The sequence below is a fragment of the Salvelinus alpinus genome, chromosome 36 (genome assembly GCF_045679555.1).
Source record: "Salvelinus alpinus chromosome 36, SLU_Salpinus.1, whole genome shotgun sequence".
In the NCBI taxonomy this organism is placed as follows: domain Eukaryota; kingdom Metazoa; phylum Chordata; class Actinopteri; order Salmoniformes; family Salmonidae; genus Salvelinus; species Salvelinus alpinus.
Genome location: NC_092121.1, coordinates 19,880,532 through 19,902,920, shown reverse-complemented (window position 1 = coordinate 19,902,920; position 22,389 = coordinate 19,880,532). Strand labels below are relative to the sequence as shown.

The 22,389-nt window shown below is 41.8% G+C and overlaps 1 protein-coding gene across 1 annotated transcript in view; it reads right to left on the bottom strand.

Annotated features, from left to right (window-relative positions):
* LOC139565107 (potassium channel subfamily T member 2-like) overlaps window positions 1–22,222 on the bottom strand; it is a 96,110-nt gene extending 73,888 nt beyond the window's left edge. The window contains exons 1-2 of the mRNA XM_071385194.1: window positions 22,102–22,222; window positions 21,875–21,978 (exon numbers count right to left, since the gene is read on the bottom strand). Of these exons, the coding sequence (XP_071241295.1) occupies window positions 21,875–21,969 (95 nt within the window). The 5' untranslated portion in view covers window positions 21,970–21,978; window positions 22,102–22,222. The remainder of the gene's footprint in view (window positions 1–21,874; window positions 21,979–22,101) is intronic.
* Between the last annotated feature and the right edge of the window lie 167 nt (window positions 22,223–22,389).

Sequence of the window (22,389 nt, the reverse complement as noted above, 5' to 3'; positions counted from 1 at the left end):
TAACGATATATTGTGTTTTCGCTGTAAAACACTTCAGAAATCGGAAATATTGTCTGTATTCACAAGATCTTTCTCTTTCATTAGCTATCCACCATATATTTTTCTGAAATCTTTTCTGATGTGAAATTAGAAGTAGACGTTGGTGTCTGTTTTCTCTGGCTACTGCCGTGCGATTTCTTACTGTAGCTATGATGGTAGCAGTAATGTAAAACTGATTTATAGCTAAAATATGCATTTTTTTTGAACAAAACATAGATTTATTGTGTAACATGTTATAGGACTGTCATCTGAGGGAGTTTTTTCTAGGTTATTTAGGTTAGTTCTAGGTTAGTTAGGTTGGCTTTGCATGCTAGCTGCATGCTAGCTGCATGCTACCGGTGCTGTGAAAAATATGTCTCTCTTTTTGTATTTGGTGGTGAGCTAACATGAATATATGTGGTGTTTTCGCTGTAAAACATTTAAAGAATCTGAAATATTGTCTGTATTCACAAGATCTTTCTCTTTCATTAGCTATCCACCATATATTTCTCTGAAATGTTTTCTGAAGTGTAATAAGGTAGTTGACGTTGGTGTCTGTATTTTCTCTGGCTACTCCCGTGCGATTTCTTACTGTAACTATGATGGTAGCAGTAATGTAAAACTGATTTATAGCTAAAATATGCATTTTTTTTGAACAAAACATAGATTTATTGTGTAACATGTTATAGGACTGTCATCTGAGGTAGTTTTTTCTAGGTTATTTAGGTTGGTTCTAGGTTAGTTAGGTTGGCTTGTGCATGCTAAATGCAGCCTACTTGTGCTGTGAAAAATGTCTTTCTGTCTTTTTTTATTTGGTGGTGACCTAACATAAATATATGTGGTGTTTTCTCTGTAAAACATTTAAAAAATCGGACATGTTGGCTGGATTGACAAGATGTTTATCTTTCAAATGCTGTATTGGACTTGTTAATGTGTGAAAGTTAAATATTTTACAAAAATAGATTTTGAATTTCGCGCTCTGCACTTGGACAGGCTGTTGTCATATTGATCCCGATGTCGGGCTTGCAGCCTGAAGAAGTTTTAAGGTTAGGGTTAGGGCTTAAGGTAGGGACTAGAGGTCGACCAATTAATCGGAATGGCCGATTAGTTAGGGCCAATTTGAAGTTTTCATAACAATTGGTAATTGGTATTTTTGGACACCGATTGGCCGATTTAAAAAATATATATATATTTTTTTACACCTTTATTTAACTAGGCAAGTCAGTTAAGAACACATTCTTATTTTCAATGACGGCCTAGGAACGGTGGGTTAACTGCCTTTTTCAGGGGCAGAACGACAGATTTTTACCTTGTCAGCTCGGGGATTCGTTTTTGCAACCAAAATGCCATGAATGTCACAATACACCACCCCCCCCCCCCACCCCCACCCCCCCCACCCCCCACTCCGCGTATTGGTACGATCCTTCTCGCCTCTCCTCGTCCGAGGAGGAGGAATTAGAAAGCCGTGACACCAACTTGCACACTGATGTCACAAGGCCTTACCTATCTGAAGCACACAGCACTGACCTCAGATCAGCAAAGGCAGCCAAAAGGCTGGGCGCTAGCCACCCCTTGTATTTTACCCGGCAGCAAGCTACTGTGTGTTGACAGTGCTTGTCTTACTAGAAAGCAGTGGTCGGGGAATACTCATACCAGGCTCATTAACGCATAGCGTTTGGGCAGGAAATAAACATTCGTTAAACAAAACTGTGGATTTAATGCGGCCGCTCCCTCAGAAGCTGTGCGCCTCACTGCCTGAGAATAAGATAACCATTCAGGGTCTGCTCAAGGCTCTCTGGTCTATCCTCCCTACACCTGCCTCAGGCCAACCACAGGACCGGAGGGAGGAAGATCATGTTGCTGTATTTAAAAATATATATATATTTTACTAGGCAAGTCAGTTAAGAACAAATTCTTATTTTCAATGACGGCCTAGGAACACTGGGTTAACTGCCTTGTTCAGGGGCAGAACCACAGATTTTCACCTTGTCAGCTCGGGGATTTGTTCTTGCAACCTTTCGGGTTACTAGTCCAACGCTCTAACCACTAGGTTACCTGCCGTATACAGTTAGCATGATATGAGGGAAAACACTAGTCGTCTTCTGCACTGTGACTGATGTGATTGTGTATCCATGCTTGAGCCTCCGATGCTCGCCCTTTCCCCCTGCACACAAAATGAAAGTCATCATTTACCAGGGCTGTGCACTGTGCAGGCCCCAATGACAGTAAGTAAGTGTGCTCAATACCCTTTTACTCAAACCGATTTCTAGCCAAGCTCTACCCAGCTAACAACAAATGTTCTCACAACTTTTTAGAACGTTCCCTTCAAATCACTTACTTACTTACAAATCACATCATTCCCAATGATGCAGAGAGAAAAAATATATATAATAATAATTACACAAGAAATAAATACACAATGAGTAACAATAACTTGGCTATACACACAGAGTACCATTACCGAGTCAATGTGCAGGGGTACAATGGGCATGGGCCCTCAGATCCTCAAAAAGTTATACAGCTAAACCATTGAGAGCATCTTAAATGGCTGCATCACCGCTTGGTATGGCAACTGCTCAGCATTCGGCGGCAAGGCGCTACAGAGGGTAGGGCGTACGGCCCAGTACATCACTGGGGTCGAACTCACTGCCATCCAGGACCTCTATACAAGGCGGTGTCAGAGGAAGGCCCGAAAAATTGTCAAAGACTCCAGCCACCCAAGTCATAGTTAAATAAAGGTTAAATAAAATGCAATAAAAAATGTACTGTTCTCTCTGCTACTCCACAACGAGCGGTATCAGAGCACCCAAGTCTGGGTCAAAAAGGATCCTGAACAGCTTCTACCCCTAAGCCATAAGACTGCTGAACACTTAATCAAATGGCTACCTGGACAATTTACATTGACCCTTTTTATTATAATTGTTTTGTCTTAATTTTTTTTGCACTGACTCTCTTGCACTGGCTCTATGCAAACTCACTATACTCTATCCAGACACTCACACATACTACACTGACACTCCAACACACAATACACACAACAAGCACACATGCATAGATGGGTTCAAGTCCAGGCTCTGGCTGGGCCACTCAAGGACATTCAGAGACTTGTCCCGAAGCCAATTCTGCGTTGTCTTGGCTGTGTGCTTAGGGTCGTTGTCCTGTTGAAAGGTGAACCTTCGCCTCCAGTATGAGGTCCTGAGCGCTCTGTAGCAGGTTTTCATCAAGGATCTCTCTGTACTTTGCTCTGTTAATCTTTTCCTCGATCCTGACTAGTCTCCCAGTCCCTGCCGCTGAAAAACATCCTCACAGCATGATGCTGCCACCACCATGCTGCCAGGTTTCCTTCAGACATGACGCTTGGCATTCAGGCCAAAGAGTTCAATCTTGGTTTCATCAGACCAGAGAATCTTGTTTCTCATGTTCTGAGAGTCCTTTAGGTGCCTTTTGGCAAACTCCAACTGTCATGTGCCTTTTACTGAGGAGTGGCTTCCGTCTGGCCTGTTTGGTGGAGTGCTGCAGAGATGGTTGTCCTTCTGGAAGGTTCTCCCATCTCCACAGAGGAATTCTGGAGCTGTCTCAGAGTGGCCATCGGGTTCTTGGTCACCTCCCTGACCAAGGCCCTTCTCACCCGATTGCTCAGTTTGGCAGGGCGGCCAGCTCTAGGAAGAGTCTTGGTGGTTCCAAACTTCTTCCATTTAAGAATGATGGAGGCCACTGTGTTCTTGGGGACCTTCAATGCTGCAGACATTTTTTGTGCCTCGACACAATCTACATCTACGAACAATTCCTTTGACCTCATGGCTTTGTTTTTGCTGTGGCATGCACTGCCAACTGTGGGACCTTATATAGACAGGTGTGTGCTTTTCCAAATCATGTCCAATCAATTGAATTTACCACAGGTGGACTCCAATTAAGTTGTAGAAATATCTCAAGGATGAACAATGGAAAAAGAATGCCCCTGAGCTGAATTTCGAGGCACATAGCAAAGGGTCTGAATATTTATGTATTTGTAATAAATTAGCAACAAATTCTAAAAACCTGTTTTCACTTTGTCATTATGGGGTATTGTGTGTAGATTGATGAGGATGTTTTAAAATGTTATCCATTTTAGAATAAGGCTGTAACGTAACAAAATGTGGAAAAAGTCAAGGGGTCTGAATACTTTCCGAATGCACCGTACATGTTATTTAGGTCAGATAGGGGAGAGGCTGTGAGGTATTGTTTTATTCGTTTTTTAAAGCTGATTTTGTTGTTTGCTTTCGTAATTTGAGACGGAAGGGCGTTTCATGTAACCATAGCTCTATACAATACTTGGGGCTGTTGCCTTCAATTTGTTTTGGACTTGGGGACTGTGAAGAGACCTCTGGTGGGATACGTACTGTATGTCTGTCAGAACTGTATGCTTTTTGTTTATACAGACATTTTGGAATTTTTATCACAGTAACATTTCTCATAAAAAAAGAAGAAGTGATGCTGTGCTGCGGGGACTAGCTTCCATTTAGCAACCAAAGCATTAGTGAGGTTGGACACTGATGTTGGGCGATTAGGCCTGGCTTGCAGTGGGTGTTCCAATTCATCCCAAAGGTGTTTGATGGGGTTGAGGTCAGGGCTCTGTGCAGGCCAGTCAAGTTCTTCTATACCGATCTCGACAAACCATTTATGTGTGGACCTCGCTTTGTGCACAGGGGCATTGTCATGCTGAAACAGGTAAGGGCCTTTTCCAAACTGTTGCCACAAATTTGGTAGCACAGAATCGTATAAAATGTCGTTGTATGATTAAGATTTCCCTTCACTGAAACTAAGGGGCCTAGCCCGAACCATGAAAAACAGCCCCAGACCTTTATTTCGCCTCCACCAAACTTTCCAGTTGGACTTCACACTATGCATTGGGGCAGGTAGTGTTCTCCTGGCATCCGCCAAACCCAGATTCGTCAGTGTGATTCATCACTCCAGAGAACGCGTTTCCAATGCTCCAATGGTGGCGAGCTTTACACCACTCCAGCCAAAGTTTGGCATTGTGCATTGTGATCTTAGGCTTGTATGCGGCTGCTCGGCCATGGAAACCCACTTCATGACGCTCCCAATGAAAAGTTATTGTGTTAACGTTGCTTCCAGGGGCAGTTTGGAACTCGGTAGTGAGTGTTGCAACCGAGGACAGACGGTCTGTTCTGTGAGCTTGTATGGCCTACTACTTCGCGGCTGAACCATTGTTGCTCCTAGACATTTCCACTTCACAATAACAGCACTTACAGTTGACCGGGACAGCTCTAGTAGGGCAGACATTTTATGAACTGACATGTTGGAAAGGTGACATCCTATGACGGTGCAACGTAGAAAGTCACTGAGCTCGTCAATAAGGCCATTCTACTGCCAATGTTTGTCTATGGACATTGCATGGCTGTGTGCTCGGCAGAATCCACTCATTTAAAGGGGTGTCCACATCCTTTTGTATATATAGTGTATATATATTTTGTATTTATTATTGTATTATACAGGGCACATTTGGAAAAGAGATCTAGATCTCAATCTTCCCAGTCAAAATAAAGGTAAAATAAAAATGTAAAAAGGACATGCCGTAGGGTCTATCACACTGTGGATTCAACAAGTTCTTATCAAATGATCCCTCATATAAGAACTACTGTATCTCTTAGCAGTTAATTATCATACTTAACACTCTTAAGGCTAGGAGAGGAACACTCCACAAAGGGAGGTTTTATACATTACACTGTGACCAGAGGTGAGGTACACAATGTTCCGATACATAGCATTCTTACTTAGACCACGAGAGGGGAGATAGCAATATTGTACACAGTAGGGAGGCAGACGCAGCATTATACAATATTATAAACCAGGTGGTTCGAGCCCCGAATGCTGATTAGCTTAAAGCCGTGGTATATCAGCCTGCATAACATGGGTATGACAAAACCTTTATTTTCTCTGTTCTAATTCCGTTAGTAACCAGTTTATAATAGCAAGAAGGCACCTCAGGGGTACATGATATACTCCGGTTTGCGGGTGCAAAATAACTGCCCTTAGCCATGGTATTTTAGCCATGTATCACACACGCTCCTGCCTTATTGCTTAATTATGATACAGAGAATGGAGGCAGCCCCAGCATTATACAGTATTATTATAATACAGAGTATGGAGGCAGCCCCAACATTATACAGTATTATTATAATACAGAGTATGGAGGCAGCCCCAACATTATACAGTATTATTATGATACAGAGTATGGTGGCAGCCCCAACATTATACAGTATTATTATAACACAGAGTATGGAGGCAGCCCCAACAATATACAGTATTATTATAATACAGAGTATGGAGGCAGCCCCAACATTATACAGTATTATTATGATACAGAGTATGGAGGCAGTCCCAGCATTATACAGTATTATTATGATACAGAGTACGGAGGCGGCCCCAACATTATACAGTACTATTCTACCAAATATGGAGGCAGCCACAGTATCATACAGTATTATTATGATACAGAGTATGGAGGCAGCCCAAACATTATACAGTATTATTATAATACCGAGTATGGAGGCAGCCCCAGCTTTATACAGTATTATTATGATATAGAGTATGGAGGCAGCCCCAACATTATACAGTATTATTATGATACAGAGTATGATGGCAGCCCCAACATTATACAGTATTATTATAATACAGAGTATGGAGGCAGCCCCAGCATTAAACAGTATTATTATAATACAGAGTATGGAGGCAGCCCCAACATTATACAGTATAATTAAAATACAGAGTATGGAGGCAGCCCCAACATTATACAGTATTATTATGATACAGAGTATCGAGGCAGCCCCAACATTATACAGTATTATTATGATTCAGAATATGGAGACAGCCCCAACATTATACAGTTTTATTATGATACAGAGTATGGAGGCAGCCCCAGCATTATACAGTATTATTATGATACAGAGTATGGAGGCAGCCCCAACATTATACAGTATTATTATAATACAGAGTATGGAGGCAGCCCCAACATTATACAGTATTATTATAATACAGAGTATGGAGGCAGCCCCAGCATTATACAGTATTATTATGATACAGAGTATGGAGGCAGCCCCAGCATTATACAGTATTATTATGATACAGAGTATGGAGGCGGCCCCAACATTATACAGTACTATTCTACCAAATATGGAGGCAGCCACAGTATCATACAGTATTATTATGATACAGAGTATGGAGACAGCCCCAGCATTATACAGTATTATTATGATACAGAGTATGGAGGCGGCCCCAACATTATACAGTACTATTCTACCAAATATGGAGGCAGCCACAGTATCATACAGTATTATTATGATACAGAGTATGGAGGCAGCCCAAACATTATACAGTATTATTATAATACCGAGTATGGAGGCAGCCCCAGCATTATACAGTATTATTATAATACAGAGTATGGAGGCAGCCCCAGCATTATACAGTATTATTATGATACAGAGTATGGAGGCAGCCCCAGCATTATACAGTATTATTATGATACAGAGTATGGAGGCAGCCCCAGCATTATACAGTATTATTATGATACAGAGTATGGAGGCAGCCCCAACATTATACAGTATTATTATAATACAGAGTATGGAGGCAGCCCCAACATTATACAGTATTATTATGATACAGAGTATGGAGGCAGCCCCAACAATATACAGTATTATTATAATACAGAGTATGGAGGCAGCCCCAGCATTATACAGTATTATTATAATACAGAGTATGGAGGCAGCCCCAGCATTATACAGTATTATTATGATACAGAGTATGGAGGCAGCCCCAACATTATACATTATTATTATGATACAGAGTATGGAGGCAGCCCGAACATTATACAGTATTATTATGATACAGAGTATCGAGGCAGCCCCAACAATATACAGTATTATTATGATTCAGAGTATGGAGGCAGCCCCAACATTATACAGTATTATTATAATACAGAGTATGGAGGCAGCCCCAGTACTATACAGTATTATTATGATTCAGAGTATGGAGGCAGCCCCAACAGTATACAGTATTATTATGATTCAGAGTATGGAGGCAGCCCCAACATTATACAGTATTATTATAATACAGAGTATGGAGGCAGCCCCAACATTACACAGTATTATTATGATACAGAGTATGGAGGCAGCCCCAGTACTTTACAGTAGTATTATGATTCAGAGTATGGAGGCGGCCCCAGCATTATACAGTATTACTATAATACAGAGTATGGTGGCAGCCCCAGCATTATACAGTATTATTATGATACAGAGTATGGAGGCAGCCCCAGCATTATACAGTATTATTATAATACAGAGTATGGAGGCAGCCCCAACATTATACAGTATTATTATGATACAGAGTATGGAGGCAGCCCCAGCATTATACAGTATTACTATAATACAGAGTATGGTGGCAGCCCCAGCATTATACAGTATTATTATGATACAGAGTATGGAGGCAGCCCCAGTATTTTACAGTAGTATTATGATTCAGAGGATGGAGGCAGCCCCAGCATTATACAGTATTACTATAATACAGAGTATGGTGGCAGCCCCAGCATTATACAGTATTATTATGATACAGAGTATTGAGGCAGCCCCAGTATTTTACAGTAGTATTATGATTCAGAGGATGGAGGCAGCCCCAGCATTATACAGTATTACTATAATACAGAGTATGGTGGCAGCCCCAGCATTATACAGTATTATTATAATACAGAGTATGGTGGCAGCCCCAGCATTATACAGTATTATTATAATACAGAGTATGGTGGCAGCCCCAGTACTTTACAGTAGTATTATGATTCAGAGTATGGTGGCAGCCCCAGTACTTTACAGTAGTATTATGATTCAGAGTATGGAGGCAGCCCCAGTACTTTACAGTAGTATTATGATTCAGAGTATGGAGGCAGCCCCAGCATTATACAGTATTATTATAATACAGAGTATGGAGGCAGCCCCAGCATTATACAGTATTATTATAATACAGAGTATGGTGGCAGCCCCAGCATTATACAGTATTATTATGATACAGAGTATGGAGGCAGCCCCAGTATTTTACAGTAGTATTATGATTCAGAGGATGGAGGCAGCCCCAGCATTATACAGTATTACTATAATACAGAGTATGGAGGCAGCCCCAACATTATACAGTATTATTATGATACAGAGTATGGAGGCAGCCCCAGTACTTTACAGTAGTATTATGATTCAGAGTATGGAGGCAGCCCCAGCATTATACAGTATTACTATAATACAGAGTATGGTGGCAGCCCCAGCATTATACAGTATTATTATAATACCGAGTATGGTGGCACCCCCAACATTATACAGTATTATTATGAATCAGAGTATGGAGGCAGCCCCAGCATTATACAGTATTATTATAATACAGAGTATGGAGGCAGCCCCAGCATTATACAGTATTATTATGATACAGAGTATGGAGGCAGCCCCAGCATTATACAGTATTATTATAATACAGAGTATGGAGGCAGCCCCAGCATTATACAGTATTATTATGAATCAGAGTATGGAGGCAGCCCCAGCATTATACAGTATTATTATAATACAGAGTATGGAGGCAGCCCCAGCATTATACAGTATTATTATAATACAGAGTATGGAGGCAACCCCAGCATTATACAGTATTATTATGATACAGAGTATGGAGGCAGCCCCAGTACTATACAGTATTATTATAATACAGAGTATGGAGGCAACCCCAGCATTATACAGTATTATTATGATACAGAGTATGGAGGCAGCCCCAGTACTACACAGTTTTATTATGATACAGAGTATGGAGGCAGCCCCAACATTATACAGTATTATTATGATACAGAGTATGGGGGCAGCCCCAGTACTATACAGTTTTATTATGATACAGAGTATGGAGGCAGCCCCAACATTATACAGTATTATTATAATACCGAGTATGGAGGCAGCCCCAGCATTATACAGTATTATTATGATACCGAGTATGGAGGCAGCCCCAGCATTATACAGTATTATTATGATACAGAGTATGGAGGCAGCCCCAACATTATACAGTATTATTATAATACCGAGTATGGAGGCAGCCCCAGCATTATACAGTATTATTATAATACAGAGTATGGAGGCAGCCCCAGTACTATACAGTATTATTATAATACAGAGTATGGAGGCAGCCCCAACATTATACAGTATTATTATGATACAGAGTATGGAGGCAACCCCAACATTATACAGTATTATTATGATACAGAGTATGGAGGCAGCCCCAACATTATACAGTATTATTATGATACAGAGTATGGTGGCACCCCCAACATTATACAGTATTATTATGAATCCGAGTATGGAGGCAGCCCCAGCTTTATACAGTATTATTATAATACAGAGTATGGAGGCAGCCCCAGCATTATACAGTATTATTATAATACAGAGTATGGAGGCAGCCCCAGCATTATACAGTATTATTATGATACAGAGTATGGAGGCAGCCCCAGCATTATACAGTATTATTATAATACAGAGTATGGAGGCAGCCCCAACATTATACAGTATTATTATGATACAGAGTATGGAGGCAGCCCCAGTACTTTACAGTAGTATTATGATACAGAGTATGGAGGCAGCCCCAGTACTTTACAGTATTATTATGAATCAGAGTATGGAGGCAGCCCCAGCATTATACAGTATTATTATGAATCAGAGTATGGAGGCAGCCCCAACAATATACAGTATTATTATAATACAGAGTATGGAGGCAGCCCCAACAATATACAGTATTATTATAATACAGAGTATGGAGGCAGCCCCAGCATTATACAGTATTATTATAATACAGAGTATGGAGGCAGCCCCAGCATTATACAGTATTATTATGATACAGAGTATGGAGGCAGCCCCAACATTATACATTATTATTATGATACAGAGTATGGAGGCAGCCCCAACATTATACAGTATTATTATGATACAGAGTATCGAGGCAGCCCCAACAATATACAGTATTATTATGATTCAGAGTATGGAGGCAGCCCCAACATTATACAGTATTATTATAATACAGAGTATGGAGGCAGCCCCAGTACTATACAGTATTATTATGATTCAGAGTATGGAGGCAGCCCCAACAGTATACAGTATTATTATGATTCAGAGTATGGAGGCAGCCCCAACATTATACAGTATTATTATAATACAGAGTATCGAGGCAGCCCCAACAATATACAGTATTATTATGATTCAGAGTATGGAGGCAGCCCCAACATTATACAGTATTATTATAATACAGAGTATGGAGGCAGCCCCAGTACTATACAGTATTATTATGATTCAGAGTATGGAGGCAGCCCCAACAGTATACAGTATTATTATGATTCAGAGTATGGAGGCAGCCCCAACATTATACAGTATTATTATAATACAGAGTATGGAGGCAGCCCCAACATTACACAGTATTATTATGATACAGAGTATGGAGGCAGCCCCAGTACTTTACAGTAGTATTATGATTCAGAGTATGGAGGCGGCCCCAGCATTATACAGTATTACTATAATACAGAGTATGGTGGCAGCCCCAGCATTATACAGTATTATTATGATACAGAGTATGGAGGCAGCCCCAGCATTATACAGTATTATTATAATACAGAGTATGGAGGCAGCCCCAACATTATACAGTATTATTATGATACAGAGTATGGAGGCAGCCCCAGCATTATACAGTATTACTATAATACAGAGTATGGTGGCAGCCCCAGCATTATACAGTATTATTATGATACAGAGTATGGAGGCAGCCCCAGTATTTTACAGTAGTATTATGATTCAGAGGATGGAGGCAGCCCCAGCATTATACAGTATTACTATAATACAGAGTATGGTGGCAGCCCCAGCATTATACAGTATTATTATGATACAGAGTATTGAGGCAGCCCCAGTATTTTACAGTAGTATTATGATTCAGAGGATGGAGGCAGCCCCAGCATTATACAGTATTACTATAATACAGAGTATGGTGGCAGCCCCAGCATTATACAGTATTATTATAATACAGAGTATGGTGGCAGCCCCAGCATTATACAGTATTATTATAATACAGAGTATGGTGGCAGCCCCAGTACTTTACAGTAGTATTATGATTCAGAGTATGGTGGCAGCCCCAGTACTTTACAGTAGTATTATGATTCAGAGTATGGAGGCAGCCCCAGTACTTTACAGTAGTATTATGATTCAGAGTATGGAGGCAGCCCCAGCATTATACAGTATTATTATAATACAGATTATGGAGGCAGCCCCAGCATTATACAGTATTATTATAATACAGAGTATGGTGGCAGCCCCAGCATTATACAGTATTATTATGATACAGAGTATGGAGGCAGCCCCAGTATTTTACAGTAGTATTATGATTCAGAGGATGGAGGCAGCCCCAGCATTATACAGGATTACTATAATACAGAGTATGGTGGCAGCCCCAGCATTATACAGTATTATTATGATACAGAGTATTGAGGCAGCCCCAGTATTTTACAGTAGTATTATGATTCAGAGGATGGAGGCAGCCCCAGCATTATACAGTATTACTATAATACAGAGTATGGTGGCAGCCCCAGCATTATACAGTATTATTATAATACAGAGTATGGAGGCAGCCCCAACATTATACAGTATTATTATGATACAGAGTATGGAGGCAGCCCCAGTACTTTACAGTAGTATTATGATTCAGAGTATGGAGGCAGCCCCAGCATTATACAGTATTACTATAATACAGAGTATGGTGGCAGCCCCAGCATTATACAGTATTATTATAATACCGAGTATGGTGGCACCCCCAACATTATACAGTATTATTATGAATCAGAGTATGGAGGCAGCCCCAGCATTATACAGTATTATTATAATACAGAGTATGGAGGCAGCCCCAGCATTATACAGTATTATTATGATACAGAGTATGGAGGCAGCCCCAGCATTATACAGTATTATTATAATACAGAGTATGGAGGCAGCCCCAGCATTATACAGTATTATTATGAATCAGAGTATGGAGGCAGCCCCAGCATTATACAGTATTATTATAATACAGAGTATGGAGGCAGCCCCAGCATTATACAGTATTATTATAATACAGAGTATGGAGGCAACCCCAGCATTATACAGTATTATTATGATACAGAGTATGGAGGCAGCCCCAGTACTATACAGTATTATTATAATACAGAGTATGGAGGCAACCCCAGCATTATACAGTATTATTATGATACAGAGTATGGAGGCAGCCCCAGTACTATACAGTTTTATTATGATACAGAGTATGGAGGCAGCCCCAACATTATACAGTATTATTATGATACAGAGTATGGGGGCAGCCCCAGTACTATACAGTTTTATTATGATACAGAGTATGGAGGCAGCCCCAACATTATACAGTATTATTATAATACCGAGTATGGAGGCAGCCCCAGCATTATACAGTATTATTATGATACCGAGTATGGAGGCAGCCCCAGCATTATACAGTATTATTATGATACAGAGTATGGAGGCAGCCCCAACATTATACAGTATTATTATAATACCGAGTATGGAGGCAGCCCCAGCATTATACAGTATTATTATAATACAGAGTATGGAGGCAGCCCCAGTACTATACAGTATTATTATAATACAGAGTATGGAGGCAGCCCCAACATTATACAGTATTATTATAATACAGAGTATGGAGGCAGCCCCAACATTATACAGTATTATTATAATACAGAGTATGGAGGCAGCCCCAACATTATACAGTATTATTATAATACAGAGTATGGAGGCAGCCCCAACATTATACAGTATTATTATAATACAGAGTATGGAGGCAGCCCCAACATTATACAGTATTATTATAATACAGAGTATGGAGGCAGCCCCAACATTATACAGTATTATTATAATACAGAGTATGGAGGCAGCCCCAGTACTATACAGTATTATTATAATACAGAGTATGGAGGCAGCCCCAGCATTATACAGTATTATTATAATACAGAGTATGGAGGCAGCCCCAACATTATACAGTATTATTATAATACAGAGTATGGAGGCAGCCCCAGCATTATACAGTATTATTATAATACAGAGTATGGAGGCAGCCCCAGCATTATACACTATTATTATGATACAGAGTATGGTGGCAGCCCCAGCATTATACAGTATTATTATAATACAGAGTATGGAGGCAGCCCCAGCATTATACAGTATTATTATAACACAGAGTATGGAGGCAGCCCCAACAATATACAGTATTATTATAATACAGAGTATGGAGGCAGCCCCAGCATTATACAGTATTATTATAATACAGAGTATGGAGGCAGCCCCAGCATTATACAGTATTATTATGATACAGAGTATGGAGGCAGCCCCAGCATTATACAGTATTATTATGATACAGAGTATGGTGGCAGCCCCAACATTATACAGTATTATTATGATACAGAGTATGGAGGCAGCCCCAACATTATACAGTATTATTATGATACAGAGTATGGAGGCAGCCCCAACATTATACAGTATTATTATGATACAGAGTATGGTGGCACCCCCAACATTATACAGTATTATTATGAATCCGAGTATGGAGGCAGCCCCAGCTTTATACAGTATTATTATAATACAGAGTATGGAGGCAGCCCCAGCATTATACAGTATTATTATAATACAGAGTATGGAGGCAGCCCCAGCATTATACAGTATTATTATGATACAGAGTATGGAGGCAGCCCCAGCATTATACAGTATTATTATAATACAGAGTATGGAGGCAGCCCCAACATTATACAGTATTATTATGATACAGAGTATGGAGGCAGCCCCAGTACTTTACAGTAGTATTATGATACAGAGTATGGAGGCAGCCCCAGTACTTTACAGTATTATTATGAATCAGAGTATGGAGGCAGCCCCAGCATTATACAGTATTATTATGAATCAGAGTATGGAGGCGCCCCAACATTATACAGTATTATTATAATACAGAGTATGGAGGCAGCCCCAACATTATACAGTATTATTATGATACAGAGTATGGAGGCAGCCCCAGCATTATACAGTATTATTATGAATCAGAGTACTCCCCACTGGATGTTGAGAGGAGAGGAGAACACATAAACATATTTCATACATTAAACTGAGACCAGGTGAGGTACAATACACACTGTTCTGATACACAGCATTCCTACTAAGAGAAGGGATATGGCTACAGTATCTTGTACCTAGCAGAGAGGGAGACCCAACATTACACAATATGAACCAGAGTATTCCCCACTGCATGGTGAGAGAAGAACACACCAACCAACGAGACAGGCCAGGAGTCTGCCTAGGCTCTCTACCTCCCTGCTAATTTGTTTTCTGAATGAAGGCCTGCCTCCTCCGTTCAGCCCAGGCGCCCGCCCGCCCACCCTCTCCTCTTTTGGTCTTATTAATTAGCTTGTTGGAGTTTATTTTTGTCATTAAAAGTCAGGAACTGTTTAATTTGTCAAGGCTGAGCTGCCGCCAGTATCTGCCCACCGTGCCTCAGCTTCAGGGCTAAACATTGTGGATGATTAAAAACCTCAACCAAATTTATTCACATTAAAACTGTTTTTTTTTGTTTACTTTGATGCTAATGTTTACCTACTGGGTGTGTTGGAGGGTTACCCAAAACACTTCACATCAATCAGGAAGCTCATGAGAGCTTTGTGGACTACGACACCCACAATGCCCCTCTCACTTCCACCACCTCCTCTCTCCCTGCCTCAGATCTGATCACAGACTCCATCTGTATCTCTATATCACTCTCTTTGTACTATTCTCTCCCTCGTATCAACCATTGTGCTGCAGAATTCTCTGTAATGCTGGATTCCTTATCGGAGAATCACATTAGATTAGTTAATTTACAAGATGTAAAACCCATCACAGATCTAGATACTGAGCAGCAACAGATCACTACCTCAAAGTGATCAGGGAGAATCACACTATGAATATTAGCAGTTTCAATGGCTACTAATCATGTTCCGGTTCTTTCATCCTTGCCAAATTGAGCCTTGGAGAGAGGGCCAGAAGGAGCTGGAGCATTGGAAGAGAAAATAGCAGAGATGTGGGTGAGATTGAATGAGGGATGATGGGGGAAGAAGACAGTCAAAAATAGATTTTGTCTTCAAGACAAAAAGCTCTCATTTGTATGATAATAGCAGACTTTGCTCCAAGCCCCACTGAGACTGGCTGCTGTGATGAGACTGTCTCATTCCACTCTAAACAATTCAGCCAAACAAGTCATACTGTGGGGGGGATTCCTTTCCCTCTGTGTGTGTCATAAACTGTGTGTGTCTGTGTGTGTGTGTGTCATCCAACCTCAGACTGACAAGTGGGTGTTGGAGCGAAACATTGGCACTTGAATAGATTGCCATGCCATAGTGAGCGCCAAGTATGAAGGCTGCACAGACATTATTCTTGTTGTGTATAGACAACCATCAAACAAACACTTGATGAAGTATTAAGCTCTGGGTTGTGTACAAATGGTCCATCAAGTGCTTGATTCAAGACCATCACTGCTTTACGAATGAAAGGAAAATATCCTCGTCACTAGACAACTCCATAACCGCTCACATGGAACAACCAATGAGGGAGCAAGTCCAGCTCCCTTCACCTGACCTATACGATGATGATAGGTCAAACAAACGAGGGAAGTAATTGTAAAGGTTCACTCTGAGCTGAAAGGCAATAATCAGCAGAAAATAACAAGAGTTTACAGCTGTACTTCAAGCTGTAATCCCTTGTCTTTTGTGGTGATCATTGCATTTCAGCTCAGGATTGTCACGTTCGTTTAGAGAAGGATTGGACCAAGGTGCAGCGTGGTAAAACTCCTCGCCAACTCCATTCTCCGGTATCCCTCCTCGCACTGTTCTGTTGAATCCCAGGCGGGCTCTGGCACTCTCCCTGGGTCGACCGACCACCTCTCTATCTCCTACCAGGTTGTCTCTGGTTCACACCTCGGCACCGCCAACCACCCCGTGTGCCCCATCCCCCCCCCCAAAATTGGGCTATCCTTAGGGCTGTCTTTGTGGCCGCGAACCCTGGCGTCGTCGCTGTTGCTCCTTCGCTGCCTCCGCCTGCTTCCATGGCAGGCTTCTGTCTCCTGCCATGATTTCGTCCCACGTCCAGGATGTCCTCCACTCCTCCTGGGCATGCTGCTTGGTCCGTGGGTGGTGGGATCTTCTGTCATGTTCGTTTAGAGAAGGATTGGACCAAGGTGCAGCGTGGTAAGCGTACATCGTTTTATTAGATGAACACGAAACAAAAATAACAAACTACAACCGAACGTGAAGCTACAGTATATGCAGTGCAGAACGCAACTACACACAAACAAGATCCCACAAACTAAAGGTGGAAAAAAGGCTGCCTAAGTATGATCCCCAATCAGAGACAACGATAGACAGCTGCCTCTGATTGGGAACCATACCCAGCCAACAAAGAAATAGAAAAACTAGAATGCCCACCCAAATCACACCCCGACCTAACCAAATAGAGAAATAAAAAGGCTCTCTAAGGTCAGGGCGTGACAAGGATGAACGTTTACAATACTTGTGTCACATCTGCTAACAGAAGGTACTGTCTGTAACAATAATGTTCGCTGATAGTTGACAAATTAATATTTTTAGCATATCACAGCATAAACCATACAATAACGCCACTGCAGTTGTTAAATTCAGAATTCAGAATCCAGACGAAAGGCCTTGAGCGGTAGCCTTGTAAGCCGCCTGATCTCGCGAGCTTACAGGAATGTTTGCCATGAGGCTACTTCAGTGGAGGTCTGAGCAGAGTATTTGTGGTGTGTGAAGACAAGAGGCACTCCAGCAATCAAAACAAACATGGCAAGGGGAGGAGGGAGTTCAAGGAGGGTAAAGTAATGACATGGTACTATGTGTTGAGGAAATAGTGGAGGGGGAAGAGGGTCCATGGGCGACGGAGTGGAGAGGGAGTTAAAGGGCTCAGTAATGTGTGTTTTCCCAGAGCACAATGTGTGTGTATGTGAAAAAAGATAACTTATCCGTGCAAGCGTGTGTGTGCCTGGATGTGTGAACATGTGTGACTATGTACGTAGATGTGTGAACATTCTCTGGTTGTGTGTGTGTGTGTGAGTATGTGATATGTACGGGTGTGTGTGTGCATATGTAAGCATGTGTGTGACGATCCTTGTGTGAGTATGTACGTGTTTGATTGTTTGATTGTTTGCGTGTTTGTGTGTGTATGTGTGTTGTTTGTGTATGTGTGTGTGTGTGTATGTGTTTGTGTGTGTGTGTGCGTGTGTGTGTGTGTGTGTGTGTGTGTGTGTGTGTGTGTGTGTGTGTGTGTGTGTGTGTGTGTGTGTGTGTGTGTGTGTGTGTGTGTGTGTGTGTGTAAGTGTGTGTGTGTGTGTGTGTAAGTGTGTGTGTGTGTGTGTGTGTGTGTGTGTGTAAGTGTGTGTGTGTGTGTGTGTGTGTGTGTGTGTGTGTGTGTGTGTGTGTGTGTGTGTGTGTGTGTGTGTGTGTGTGTGTGTGTGTGTGTGTGTGTGTGTGTGTGTGTGTGTGTGTGTGTGTGTGTGTGTGTGTGTGTGTGTGTGTAAGTGGGAGAGTGTTGAAGCGTTGAATTATAGAGCAAACATTGTGACATGCGGGACAAACTGTCTGTGATTCAGCTTGGGAATTAAGCTGTCTGTCACCATTAATCAGCCGACTCTCTTCTGCACCGCGTCCATTTTTTACCTGGTAATACTCCCACAGCCATTGGGATCAACACCATGAATCAGGATAGGATAAAATGCCCTGCATCCCTCCTTCTCGCTTTCATCCTGTCTCTGTCTTTCTCTCACTCTTTTTCTCACTAACTCTCTCTCACACGACCTCTCACACACACACGCACGCACGCACGCACGCACGCACGCACGCACACACACACAAACCCTTACATTCCCATCACCACATCAGCTTCAAACATCATTTAGTCACTTTTCTCTTATTGAAACCCAGTCCCATTGAAGAGGAGTGGCACTCAGTTCCAACTGCTGGGGGTGTGATTAGAGGAGGTGTGTGTGTGTGTGTGTGTGTGTGTGTGTGTGTGTGTGTGTGTGTGTGTGTGTGTGTGTGTGTGTGTGTGTGTGTGTGTGTGTGTGTGTGTGTGTGTGTGTGTGTGTGTGTGTGTGTGTGTGTGTGTGTGTGTGTGTGTGTGAGAGAGTGTGTCTGCTGCCACATTCAACAAAGAGGAGTGCAGAGTGAACATGAAGAGATCCCACAGTGTTGCTCGGAGCAGCACTGTGCCTGCTGAAGCCTTTGGAGTGATGAGCACCCTGCCATCTCCAAAACACTACAGCAGGGAATACATTATACATAAGTAGTACAACAATGTGCTCTCTCTGGGAGCAGCAGTTGAAGCACATCTGCTCAGTGTTCCTGGAAGCTCTCAGCCATGCAGACAATGGGGACAGTCCTGATGTTTATGGCCCCCATGTTCCCCACTTAATGTTCACTTTGTTTCTGTCACATGCATTTTCCATCCTCCTCCTCAGACATTTGGCTACGGTGTTTTAGTTAATACCAAGAAGACTGATCTTCTATTCTTTCTAGGGGTTGGATGGACAGATATCTATGTAGATCACATTCTATCCGCATTCCGAAGAAAGGAAAGTGTCTCACTGTGCTAAAGACAACCTTGGCTTTCACCACTGAACTGTAACCAGGATGGATCTTTCTCCCCATCTGAGTGAGGTTACACATTACAAGAGGCTACTGGTGAGAGGATGACCATGCACAGACCACAAGGCCTGTACTTCACACTTAACAATAAGACCTTTGGGAGTTCATGGGAAATAATAGTATTGTAAGTGAAGCTAGGGTTCTTTTCAGCTCTGAGAGACAAATACGATTATAACACCCCATTTGTGACATATCTCAGATATTGTTTCAGTAATGTTATAGCATTACTGTTTATTTTTGCGACCAGGGCCATTCAACCGTAGTATTACTGCCTCTGTAGTATTGGATAACGTTGATTAAATGGAAGCCTTCTTCAACCCTTTTTATACTGAACAAAAATATAAACGCAACATGTAACAATTTCCAAGATTTTACTGAGTTACAGTTCATGGGAGGAAATCAGTCAATTGAAATACATTCATTTGGCCCTAATCTATGGATTTCACATGACTGGGCAGGAGCGCAGCCATGAGTGGGTCTGGGAGGGCATAGGCCCACCCACATGGGAGCCAGGTCCACCCACCGGGGAGTCAGGCCCAGCCAATCAGAATGAGTTTTCCACACAAAGGAGCTTTATCACAGACAGAAATACTCCTCAGCCGGATGTGGAGGTCCTGGGCTGGCGTGGTTACACGTGGTCTGCGGTTGTGAGGCCAGTTGGATGTACTGCCAAATTCTCTAAAACGACGTTGTCGGCCACTGATGATCGAGATATGAACATTCAATTCTCTGTCAACAGCTCTGTTGGGCATTCCTGCAGTCAGCATGCTAATTGCACATTCCCTCAACACTTGAGACATCTGTGGCATTGTGTTGTCTAACAAAACTTCACATTTTAGAGTGGCATTTTATTGTCCCCAACGCAAGGTGCACCTGTGTAATGATCATGCTGTTTAATCAGCTTCTTGATTTGCCACACCGGTCTGGTGGATGAATTATCTTGGCAAAGGAGAAATGCTCACTAATAGGGATGTAAACAAATTTGTGCACCAAATTTGAGAGAAATAAGCTTTAAGTGCATATGGAACATTTCTGGGATCTTTTATTTCAGCTCATGAAAAATGGGACAGACACTTTACATGTGCGTTTATATTTTTGTTCAGTTCATACAGTCTTCTTAAATTATGTGATTTTAAACACCCACTCAGGAGGAAGACCACAAGCAAGTGTTTTGGTGCAGGTTAGTGTTTTTCGTCATGAATTTTGACTTTGCAGCTGGCCTATCTATCAGAAATCGCTCAGTTATGCCTCCAGGACAAAACTCATCCCAATAAAACGTCAACCTGCTATTTTGGTCCTCATTTCTCACCTACCAACCAGGGGTCCAGTTGTGAAATGGTGGTTCAGTATTGCATTAGTCCCTATAATGAAATATCGACACTAAGTGTGGCAAGCATACCCATATTAATAAATATGCATGGGGAAACCATAACAAATACATTATCCTGAAAATGGATGGTTAAGTACAGGTTATGTTCTGCTTTTGGAACAGCCCTGACCATACCTAGCCAGGGTAAAGAAAGGGAGCATGATAAGTCAACCCAATCTAAGGCTTGATAAATAATAGATAGGTGGTATAATGACTAAATTAATGGCTGCCAGAGGCTCACATTACTACCTAATTATTAACACTTTCCCAAATGTACGTTCATAATTATTCATATCAAAATGGATTTGCCATGCCTGACTTCCACGCATGGACAAGATGCATAGCTGAAAAAACGTAATGCATATGCAAACACACGCATGCACACACACACAAGCATTAACATAGAGTCTGTGCATTTAGTTCAGTCTTTTCCATTATGAAACCTGTTGCTGCTGCACAGTGGCTCGTTGTAGCCTATCCTCTTTCACAGCGCCATCAACAGAGCCAGATCAATAAAAATGACATTATTACCGTAGCCTACGTTCTCTTTTTTTGGTTGCGATGGCAACGCAAAAATTAATTTCTTAGCTTAGTGAGGGACTGCAAATTACGAATAATTTAACTTGTGAGCAATTACAGGGTACCATGGGTAGGCTAGATTGTTGTGCGCCAACACAGGTTTCTTCTGAATAAACAAGTTGGAATAGATTTCCTACCTGTCATCAGCCTGCCAGTCACCCAGCAACAGGTCTCGGAACCGGTACCGTGGAGGCAGCGGGAGCACCTCCTTCTCCAGCTCTACCACTACCATGGTCCTCTCCTGAGCGCCGAACACACCAGCGCACAATGCCAGAGATTGAGACGCGAACAAACAGAGACGCCTCTAGAGAGGCTTATCAAAATCAACTACTCTTTTGTTATTCAACTTCCAAATAACACATACCTGTATGAGCACCCTAAAATGTTGTTAATTTATTACTGACACAATGTAATATCTTCTGCAACAGGTCGAGGATGCTCCGCCGTGACATGCACGCGAGTACTTTTGGCTTGACAGGATGCGGAGCAACTGGTTGTCTCTTTGAACACCCGCTGGCTCCTTATGGACGCAGCGAAAGCAGACCCATTTGCTCGAACAATTACATACTCTGAGTCTACGAGCAGTAGGTTACGAGCCCAAATCCCTGCAGGCCACATTTTAAATACTGAACAAGCTAATCATATTTGCATG